General features: G+C 29.5%; 2 protein-coding genes across 2 annotated transcripts; both read right to left on the minus strand.

The window, feature by feature from the left end:
• Positions 1-3,081: 3,081 nt before the first annotated feature.
• LOC129911094 (synaptic vesicle glycoprotein 2A-like) lies at positions 3,082-4,529 on the minus strand. The gene is made up of 5 exons (XM_055988766.1): positions 4,217-4,529; positions 3,831-4,157; positions 3,646-3,769; positions 3,433-3,589; positions 3,082-3,371 (listed from the first exon to the last, which is right to left on the minus strand). The coding sequence occupies exons 1-5, from the start codon at positions 4,499-4,501 to the stop codon at positions 3,173-3,175; spliced, it is 1,092 nt and encodes a 363-aa protein (XP_055844741.1). The 5' UTR covers positions 4,502-4,529; the 3' UTR covers positions 3,082-3,172.
• Positions 4,530-7,500: 2,971 nt separating this feature from the next.
• Positions 7,501-9,703, minus strand: LOC129911095 (synaptic vesicle glycoprotein 2C-like). Its single transcript, XM_055988767.1, has 7 exons — positions 9,474-9,703; positions 9,089-9,413; positions 8,662-9,022; positions 8,275-8,604; positions 8,078-8,207; positions 7,851-8,007; positions 7,501-7,793 (listed from the first exon to the last, which is right to left on the minus strand). The coding sequence occupies exons 1-7, from the start codon at positions 9,541-9,543 to the stop codon at positions 7,604-7,606; spliced, it is 1,563 nt and encodes a 520-aa protein (XP_055844742.1). The 5' UTR covers positions 9,544-9,703; the 3' UTR covers positions 7,501-7,603.
• Between the last annotated feature and the right edge of the window lie 1,167 nt (positions 9,704-10,870).

The following is a 10,870-nucleotide window of genomic DNA, read 5'->3' on the forward strand; positions in this document are numbered from 1 at the left end:
TAAAGGTCACTGTGGTGTATGAGTAACTATTTTTTTAAATTAAAAAATCATAATACAAAATCTTTTATACTTCGGGAATTAATCAAGCTTGTTGATCTTTGTTGAACATTTTCTTTACATTTCAAATTTTTTAACATAATTTGAAATAAAAAGAGACTCAAAACATCTGCGATAATTATCTGCTAGCTTCAAAAATGATACAAAATTTATGTTTTTTTTTTGTATCAAATGCGAAAGTAAAAGTATGTATATCTTAAAATATACTGTAAGAGCTCACTGCAAATTTTGGTATTGAAGTTTAGGAACCCAAATGTAAGTAAGTTATATAGCAATTATGCGTCCGGACATCGATTATAAAGTGCTTGGTATAACAGTTCTCAACAATTTTCAAGAGAAAAATTTGAAATTTTACTAGGACTAAAACATTCACAAAAATAAAGAAAGTTTCCTTTTTTCAAAAGCGCCTCTAACGATCTTGAACCAAATTTGTGTGTGTAATAAAGCAAATAAGACGGTATATTTCTGATGAGAAAAAAATTACTTTGATCGTTATTAACAGCACCTCTACCATAGAACCGATCTTTTTTATTTCTCAATTTCTCTTGAGCGATATAACCGATTTTGAGGAACATTTTCATACAGATATAATCCAGTCAAATAAGGGTTTAACCTCGGAATGAATGTTAGTAGAAATTTTTTTTGCTCAATATCTTCCTTTTGCCATTCTATAACATATCTCAAAAGTCTAGAAAAATCTCATGTCCGCTTGTCGCGATTTCAAGGTCAAATCGCGAAATGGAGATTTTCAAAATTAGCCGAAATAGGCTATGGTACTATATACACATATGATACATGATGTCAAGGTATTTTTTAATGCTGATTCCAAAAAATCTAAAATCAAGACAATCTGACGTCTCTGGAAAAAGTTATACCTGTTTTTCATCTGTCAACTCATATTATTATAACAGTTGCAAACTTACTGCCGAAAAACCCTTAAAAGTTATGGTAGATGAACCAAATTTTGCATGAAGATTTTAGAATCCATCATCATTAAAAATCAAAACAATCCATTACAAAAAATATATATACCTACGAAATAATGGTATTTTTTGATGAAGGGGCAAATTTTAGGATATGCACTAAAGAAGATTCTTGTTCATCTTAGGAATAAGTGCTAATAGGCTAATTTTTTCATTTTAATCTTTGTTTGGATATTCTTTAACTACCCTCAAAAATCTAAAAAAATCTCATGTCCGCAAGTCCTAATTTTCTTGGTTTGAAGATAAGGTGCAGATTTTAAAAAATTGAAAAACTACACTTCAGATATTTGTGTCAGATCAACATGAATAAGGTGCATTACTTTTCAGGGATGGTCAGGTTGACTTGTTTGTGAGTTTTGTTGGAATAAGTGTTAAAAAATACCTTTAAATCATGTCGCTTATGTTGGTATACATATAAAAATTTAAACTTTTCTTATTAATTTTTTAAAATCTGCACCTTATTTTCAAACCAAGAAAATTAGGACTTGCGGACATGAGATTTTTTTAGATTTTTGAGGGTAGTTAAAGAATATCCAAACAAAGATTAAAATGAAAAAATTAGCCTATTAGCACTTATTCCTAAGATGAACAAGAATCTTCTTTAGTGCATATCCTAAAATTTGCCCCTCCATCAAAAAATACCATTATTTCGTAGGTATATATATTTTTTGTAATGGATTGTTTTGGTTTTTAATAATGATGGATTCTAAAATCTTCATGCAAAATTTGGTTCATCTACCATAACTTTTAAGGGTTTTTCGGCAGTAAGTTTGCAACTGTTATAATAATATGAGTTGACAGATGAAAAACAGGTATAACTTTTTCCAGAGACGTCAGATTGTCTTGATTTTAGATTTTTTGGAATCAGCATTAAAAAATACCTTGACATCATGTATCATATGTGTATATAGTACCATAGCCTATTTCTGCTAATTTTGAAAATCTCCATTTCGCGATTTGACCTTGAAATCGCGACAAGCGGACATGAGATTTTTCTAGACTTTTGAGATATGTTATAGAATGGCAAAAGGAAGATATTGAGCAAAAAAAATTTCTACTAACATTCATTCCGAGATTTACCCCTTTTTTCTCCCTATTTTACTGTATTAATAAGCATTTAAGAAAATCTAATATTAAAATTGATTAATGAGTTTATTTTTTTATTCGTGTCATATCAACTTTTTTTTAAGGTAAAATTGTGTGTATAAAAAATATTTGGCTTAAAAAGCAACTCTAACGATTTTTATTTTTTTTTTTTTATTTCTTAAACACCTTTTTGTGGAGAAAATCATTTTAAACAGTATTTGATTTATTTTATTTATAAAATGAAATAAGAGCAAAAATTAAGACAAAAAGGTAAGCAGTGCCTATAAAATTGACATTTAAGAGATTAAAACTTTAAATATTAAAAAGCTATAAGCTTTAAAAGTTTAAAAGGTGAATTGTTCTGGCGTTTCTGACTCTTTTAGCTGTAATTTTTTTTTTTTTTTGTTAGGGTTAGTAAAAAAAATTTGGACGAAGCCATTGCCAAACTTTTTTTTGGAAATCAGCGAATTTTTACGATTTTGTTAACGTGCACACACTTTTAAAGGTCAATGGTGTAGAGAAGCTTTTCTGACTCTATTAACTAAAAAAAAGCCTAACCAAATTTTTTTAAGACAAAGCCATTTCAATATTGTGAAAATTGGTGGGTTTTTAAGGCTCTGGTGGTAGATCAGAGTATTAATTATTAATTCAAATTATCTGCAAAGTTCAGGGTCATAAAACAAATAATGTTTATTTGTCTTAAATTTTCAAGTCAGTGCTTATTAAAGCTAGGCTGTTTTGACTAATATGTGTAATAAAAGTTGAACAAAAATCCATCAAAATATTTTGTCCTTTGCTTCATTTTGACAAAGCTCCCAGCTTTTAATTTTTTTTTAAATAAATTTATCATTAACTTCAAACATAAACTTGTTTTTCTATATTTATATAACCTCAATTTTAACAAAAATTTAACAAACAACTTCCTATTTTATAACAACTTAACATTAATTTTTTTTTACTTTTTACAAATTTTTTTCAATTCAGATTTCTAAAATCTCAAAAAAGTCTTATCCATTAAAATATCCATCGAAATCTGAACCAATTATTTATTCAACTACACTTTCTACCGTCTTTTCATTTTCTTTTTTCGGTATCAAAAGCGTTAAGAAACCCGACACAATCAATCCAGTTCCCGCAATATAAAATGTCATCTCACAATTACTAGCCATCATCAAACCAGTAATACTTGCTCCAGCAACACCACCCAATCGGCCAAACATCACCGAAATACAAATTGCCATTGCTCTAGAAAATATAAATAAATTATTTACCTAAACCAATTCAATACTGTATAGTATTTTTCAACCTCAAATGTGTCGGATACAATTCGATTGTTATTCCACATAAAAGCTGAATTCCGATTCCTGATATAAAGAACATATTAAATGTAATTAAAGAAAATGTTTTATCGTTGATCAAATTTGTCAATACTCCACAAGTTCCAAAAATAATTAATGTAGCAACTGTAAATACAAATTTTAAATTCGGAGTCAAAACTAAATAATAATAAAATCCTTACATAAAATATGTTTCTTTTGAACTTTTTGTACCAAAATTCCAATGACGACATAACCCATTCCGAAAAAGAATTCCATCATAATAGAGAAAATAAATGTTCGATCTTCAAGTTTTTCAGTGCAGTGCTAGAAAATCAAAATTTTACCACCATTAACTATTTTCAAAACCTGGTAAAATTGAACTTACTTGAACGTTTTTATCTATCGCCAAAGTTTCAGCTTGCTTAGCATAAACAGCATCACAAATACTCGATACATTTTGGGAATTATGACTCATTGAGCTCACCATGCTGTCAGTAATGATAGGGTACCACATAAAGATTCCATAAATACCAACGCACATCCAAAATTGAATTGTACAAATAAGTATAGTAGGTATTAGTAAAGTCTTTTGAAAAAGTGGTATAGTCTGATTCCATACTGTTTGTAGAAAAACTCTTAAAAGACTCGAACTTTCCAATGAAGTATCATTTTGTACTTGTATGTCTTCTTCGTCAGCAGTGATTTCACTTATCTTATAAAAAAGTTTCAAAATTTTAATATCTCACTCCTAAATAATATTCAATGGCTTACCTGTAAGTCTCCACTTCTAACATTCCATTTATGCATTTTCTTTAAGACATCAATAGCCTCGTCTGTTTTTCCTTTTGATAAAAGAAATTTCGGACTTTCGGGAAACAGCATCATGATTAGACCAGCAAACAATCCAATACTTCCACAAACTAATATTAAAAGTCTCCACGGTTTGTAGACTATTCCAATAAAAGGTAGAGAAATTGACCAACTCTGATTAATAATACCCCAGGCAAGTATTGGTAATAACATTGCTGTGATAGAAAAGATAGAAGAAGCTGCCATAATTGCTCCAGTTCTTGTACGGTCGCTATGAAACTCTCCAAGATAAACTATGTATGTGGAAAGCGAAGAAATACTTTAAAGCAGACAGTGAAAGTGTTATCGTCATTTATTCATTTGAAAAACTTACAAACAGCCGTTGATAAATCTCAAAACAATTAGCAACCAAAGTTGATGAGAAAAACTTGACAATATCGACACTACCGAACTTATCAAAAGTGAAGGCAATATAACAGCTCGTCTGCCTTTGGTATCAGCCATAAATCCCCAAAAATGTGAACTGACAATGATACCAAAGTAACAGACAGCACTTAAAATTCCCTTATCATGGTTTGACAGTTTCAAGTCACATTCTGCGATAGGAAGTATAAATCCAATTGAAGAAGTTTCATATAAATTGCAAGACAACACAACACCGCCAAGCAAAATTAGACAATAATTAAATATTCCATAACCTGAAATTTAAAAGTTCATATAATCATTAACGACTTGAAGAAGATTTGATAACAAAAATAAAACATACCAGTTTTTTCCAAAGCTTCAGTTAAACTAATTGCATCGTTTGTATTTTGGTTTTCATTGGGTTCATCTGTAACAACTTAATTCGAAAAATAAAAACTAAATATAGTTCGATTACTGGTGTCCACAAGCCATAAATGCCTAAATCGAGATAGGAATTTATTGAGTTAATCTCAGCAAAACGCTTGGCATTTCTTAATTTTATGCACTTTTAGCTCAAATTTTTCTTAACTCGACTTAGGCCTATCGTTTTTTTTTTGCAAATTAATTAAATAAATGGTTATGGCTTATGAACACTCCTGTATAAAAGATTGAAAATAAAAATGTTCAAATTTTAACTGAATTTTTAGGATTTAATTAATTTTGGACCATGTGGTAATTGGCCGACAAAACAACATTCCAAAAACTTTTAATACAATTTTTTAAGCACATGTTAATTACTTTTAAAAGAAATACCAAATAAAACAGCGCAAGAACTTACCGTTGGCTGTTTTATCTGTACACTTCAACGCCATTTCGGCAACTTTATTCTTGAAATATAAACACAAATGATAATAGATACATACATTAAACTGATGATCTTAAAAACATACAGGATGTTAGACATCTTAACATTTTTATAAGAACATCGGATTGTTGAACTAGGCTTCTAACACATAAATATTTGAAGCTTAGTCTGAATTAAAGAGCATCAAATAAAGAAGTAAAAAAAAGTATCCAGCTCATTTGTACTATTATTTTTCGGTTGTACTTCTTTTTCGGCGTTTCATCATAAATTTATTTCCTGTGAAATCTAAAAACGAGTTTTTTAACTTTTGAAAACCGCTTTTTTTTAATAAATAATTTTTTTTATAAACTCGTGAGTAGACACCCATTTTTTAACTTTTTGTAGAGCCTGTATTTCTAAAGACTTAATTTATTCACTCTCCAATAAATTTAAAGTCCCCATTAATATTTTAAAATCCGTCAAATCGCATACGAATTTTTAAATTTCTCATTTTAAATGGAGACTTTAAATTTAATGGAGAGTGAATAGTGAATATATTGGGCCTTAATTTATACGACTGAAAATTATTACAATCTCATCTACTTTCTCATAATTTTTTTTTCTATTCGTTGCAAAAATATCGAATATTAAAACTTTTTTTTTGTTAGTAGAGTGATAGAACACCCTGTATAAGCGTCTTTTTTTTCGAAAACAAATTAATAAATTAAGTAAAAAAATCTGGTTTGGCTTCTTTACTTGCAAGCAGAAAAATTAAAATTCAGTTATTTGGTAAGACATTTTAAACTCATTATGCATGTCATCGGGTTTGATATTAGAATGATTTTATTATAATTCATTTAAGAATTATGACCACAGAATAATTCAAAAAAACTGTTTAGTCGTCTGTCTGGCTGATTTTTAATTTTTGCTTGCTTACCTACTGCACTTGCAACCAAAAATATGAAATCACTCTCGTTTTCTTTGGCTTCTGCTGAATTTAGCTTAGAATCAAAACATTAAATTGAGTGCAAAAACATAAAAATCGATTCCACTATTTTCCCGCTAGAGGTCGTTTTTACAAAAATTCGTGAGTTTTAAGTTGTTAAAGGTAATGTAAGAGCTTTGCTCTTTAACGTAAATTTAGGGTCAGGTCAGGTTCAAGCACATCTCAGTTAGCGAAGAGGACCCGGTGCACAGTGGTACCTTTTAGTGCTCTTTGGAGTCAAAAATCATTTGCATGGCCATTATTTCTTGGCGAAAAGTAATGAAATGGTGCACTGAAGCATATTAGTAAGAGGAATATGAAAAATTTGCCAACTATTTTGTATTCAAAATGGAAAGTCTCAAAATGGTGGACAGAATAAGCGTTTAAATGATTGATATAAAAAAAAGTTCAATCTTGGATTAAGGCATAACGCGTTCAAAAAGCATCCGAAACGCTTCTGAAACGCGTCCGAAACGCGTCTAAAACGCGTCCGAAACGCGTCCGAAACGCTTCCGAAAGACGTCCGAAACGCGTCCTAAACACGTCCAAACCGCGTACAAAACGCGTCCGAAACACTTCTGAAACGCGTCTAAAACGTGAAACGTGCAAAAACGCGTCCAAAACGAGTCCAAAACGCGTCCAAAACGCGCCCAAAACGCGTCCGAAACGCGCCTAAAACGCGTCCAAAACGCGCCCAAAACGTCCGAAACGCATCTGAAACGCGTCCAAAACCCGTCCGAAACGCGTCTGAAACGCTTCCAAAACGCTCCCAAAACGCGTCCGAAACGCTTCCGAAACGAACATCAGATAACAATTTCAGCTGAAAATATTTTCTTGTTTCATATTTTTGAGAGTGTTATTTTTAAGGTTCCAGTTTTTGTAGTTTTCTTTTATTTAAATTATTTTTGGGTTAGAATTTCCTGAAGTAGTATGTATCTTCATATGTTCATAATTTTAAAGTACATTATAGATTTAAAAAGAATTCACAAACACAAAATAATAATAAAGGAGTATTATACAAAACGAACTTTATTCTCTTATGAAACCATTTGTGACTTTTCTTAGGTCTTGCTTAGATTAATATAATCAGTAACAAGTCTAATTCGAATAAATATTACGGATCGTTTTTATCAAAAGTTTTTACTTTCGGAATCAAAAAAGTTAAAAGTCCCGATAACATGAGACTCACTCCAGCAATGTTGAAAGTCAACTCGCAATTAGTTGTCAAAAGCCAGGAAACTATATAAGCTCCAAATACACCACCCAATCGACCAAACATCAAAGAAATGCAAAGTGCCATAGCCCTGAAATATATTTAATATTTGCCAATTTAACATTAATGAAACTTTAGGTTTGCTTACCTTAAATATGTAGGATACAAGTCTACCACAATTTCGCTTGTAACTTGAATTCCAACTCCTGCTAAAAATAGCATATTATATACGAGTAAAGCTAAAGTTGTATTATAGATGAAATTTATCCAAATTCCACAACTTCCAAAAACAAATAATACAAAAACTATAAAGAAAATTATATTAAAAATGTTACAAAACTTTCTTACCAAACACGAAATATTCCAAATACTTACAAAGAATATGAGTTTTTTTAACTCTATTAACTAGAAAACCAATAACAAAGAATCCCATTCCATAGAAAAATTCAATCAAAATGTGTAGAATAAAAGTTTGATTTTCAAATTGTTCATTGCATTCATTGACCTAGTTATAAATAAAATAAGAATTAAACTATTTTACATAAGTTTAAAAACATTTTTTTTAAACTTACGTTATCAATACCCTGTTTTCGTTCGTTTTCCAATTGAAATTCCTTAGCATAAATAACATCACAAATACTAGATGAATTGCCTGGATTATTTTTCCTAAACTCCACCATATTATGAACTGTGTAGGGAAACCAAATTGCCATTCCATGGAGAGTGACAAAAATCCAAAATTGAATTGTACAAGCTAAAACAGTCGAAAGGATTAAACCTTTTTGTAAAAGTGGTGCAGTTTGTCTCCACATTGTTTGGAAAAAAATTACAATAAAACTGGAACTTTTGGTTGAGGCATTCTTCAATGATGATGTATCCTCATCAAATATAATTTCACGTATCTATTTGTTAGATTTATGAACAAAGTCTACACTCTTGTATTGACTGACAAAACTTACTTGAAAATCTCCACTTCCTTTGTTCCATTTATGTATTTTTCTTAAAATCTTTAGAGCTTCCTCGTTCTTGCCAATAGACATGAGAAATTTCGGACTTTCAGGATAAAACATTATGATAATTGCAGAGAGAATTCCTGGACATGCACAAGCTACTATATAAAGTCTCCACGGTTTGTAGACTACTCCAAGAAAAGGTATTGGCAAAGACCAACTTTGATTAATAACTGCCCAAGCTATACAGGGCAATAGCATACATCCAATAGAAAAAACACATGACGATGCCATAATTACACGAGTCCTTGAGTGATCTGTATGAAACTCTCCAACATATGCGTAGACAGTTGCTGATGCACCAGAAACACTATTAAATTCAAAATATTTGTTTTATATTTATTTCTTTTCCAAAAAATGGTAAGATACTACTTACAAAAATCCATTTAAAAATCTTAGAAGAACAAGCAACCAAAATGTATTTGAAAAACTTGACAATACAGATACTGTTGTACTTATCAAAATTGCAGGTAAAATAACATATCGTCTGCCTTTTGTGTCCGCTAAAAATCCCCAAAAATGTGAACTGACAATTATTCCAATATATCCAATAGCTGATAATATGCCTTTTTCTTGGTTTGTCAGTTCTAAGTCACATCCTGCAGCTGGAAGTATAAAACTAGCAACAGCAGTTTCATAATAGTTACATGTCAATAGCAATCCACCGAGGATTATTAGGACATAGTTGAATATTCCGAAGCCTAAATTAAATACCTTAATCTTTAATAGTTTTACTTAAAAAAAACTTACTAAGTACATACCAGTTTTTTCCAAAGCTTCGGAAAATGGAATAGCACTTTTGCTTATTTTACTCCTATTTGTCGAATCCATGTCTTAAATTAAATTCTTCTTGAAAATCATGTACAAATTAACCATATGTTATTTATTTTATTTTAAAGATCAAAATAATATTGCATTTATTTGACTAAAGAATTTTTCAAAGCTAAAGCTAAAAGATACTGTCGATACTTTTTACAAAACAAAAAAACTTTCTGACGCCTTGAAGTTAAAAGTTAAAGTATCTGCCAAAGTTATCTCAATATGACAATTATTTTTTAAAATAATATTTACATAGTATCCAATAAATCATTAGATTACAACACCTTATCTGATAAGATATAACTTAACAATTATGTTTATTATGATTTATAACAAAGAGGAAGAGTTTTTTCTTGTATTTGATTTGTTCTGTTATGTTTTTTTTTAAGTTCAACTAATGAAGCACCTATTCTTGTATGACAGATAAATTTTCAGGTCTTTTTTAATGCCTAATCTAATAAAACCAAAAACAGAATGTTTCAGGTGTTAAAAAATAACTCATGAGTAACCTTCATTAATTAGTCTTTGAAATGTAACAAAAGATGTGGAAACAGAAAAACTCTTCTGTTTACAGTTTCGAGAATCAAATTTTGCTTAAATTTTATAAATTTACTAATGCTTAAAAATTGTCTAGGCAATTAAAGGAAAACAATTATATGGGAATGAAAGACAATCTTCCATCGTTTAGGGTTTAGGCGATAAATGAAATTTTCTCACAAATTGACTTCAAATTGATTTGAACACAACGGCTACACCTACAATATTTAAATATACATTTTTAAAAAGCTAGAAGCTTATTCATATTTGTAAAATTAAAATAAAGTAAATTGAAGAAAGGGGTTTTGAAAAAATGGTAATTCAACTCAGATTTTTGAAAAAAAAAATGATTTAAAAAATTTTAACATGTTATTTTTAAAACCTTTTCGTAATATAAAATGCATTTATTTTTCAACTTTTTCTGGCCACATTTATTATGATTTGAAATTATAAAAGGAAATGCCAATATGTATTACAGTTTATGAAAATAAATTAAAAAGTATTTCATTTTCGAAGAACTTTTTTAATAGAAGTTTTGAAAAAAAAATTAACTTATTATTTTTTAAAGTTCAACATTTAAATATAAGGTTATTTTTTCTTCATTGAATAGCCCTTATTGTTGAAAGTTTAAAAGCAAAAGGTGTAAGTTCTTATTTTTCCAAAGGCTTTGAGAAAATCAATTATTTCAATGCAAAAATTCAGTTTTTATCAAAAAAATCCAATGAAATTGAAGTAATTTTTTTTTTTTTTCAAAACTGTAATTACCTTTTTCTCTTCGGAATTCAACTGAAAATATTTATTG

Source organism: Episyrphus balteatus, chromosome 2 (assembly GCF_945859705.1).
Source record: "Episyrphus balteatus chromosome 2, idEpiBalt1.1, whole genome shotgun sequence".
Taxonomy (NCBI): Eukaryota; Metazoa; Arthropoda; class Insecta; order Diptera; family Syrphidae; genus Episyrphus; species Episyrphus balteatus.

Bases quoted from the DNA above. Each gene is read 5' to 3' on its own strand.
- LOC129911094 (XM_055988766.1), bottom strand. From the start codon at position 4,501: ATGGCAGCTTCTTCTATCTTTTCTATCACAGCAATGTTATTACCAATA. The intron at 3,590-3,645 runs GTAAGGATTTTA...TTGTATTTACAG, and splicing joins TCAAAAGAAACATATTTTAT to TTGCTACATTAATTATTTTT. The intron at 3,372-3,432 runs GTTGAAAAATAC...TATATTTTCTAG, and splicing joins TTGTATCCGACACATTTGAG to AGCAATGGCAATTTGTATTT.
- LOC129911095 (XM_055988767.1), bottom strand. From the start codon at position 9,543: ATGGATTCGACAAATAGGAGTAAAATAAGCAAAAGTGCTATTCCATTT. The intron at 9,023-9,088 runs GTAAGTAGTATC...TGAATTTAATAG, and splicing joins AGATTTTTAAATGGATTTTT to TGTTTCTGGTGCATCAGCAA. The intron at 7,794-7,850 runs GTAAGCAAACCT...AATATATTTCAG, and splicing joins TTGTATCCTACATATTTAAG to GGCTATGGCACTTTGCATTT.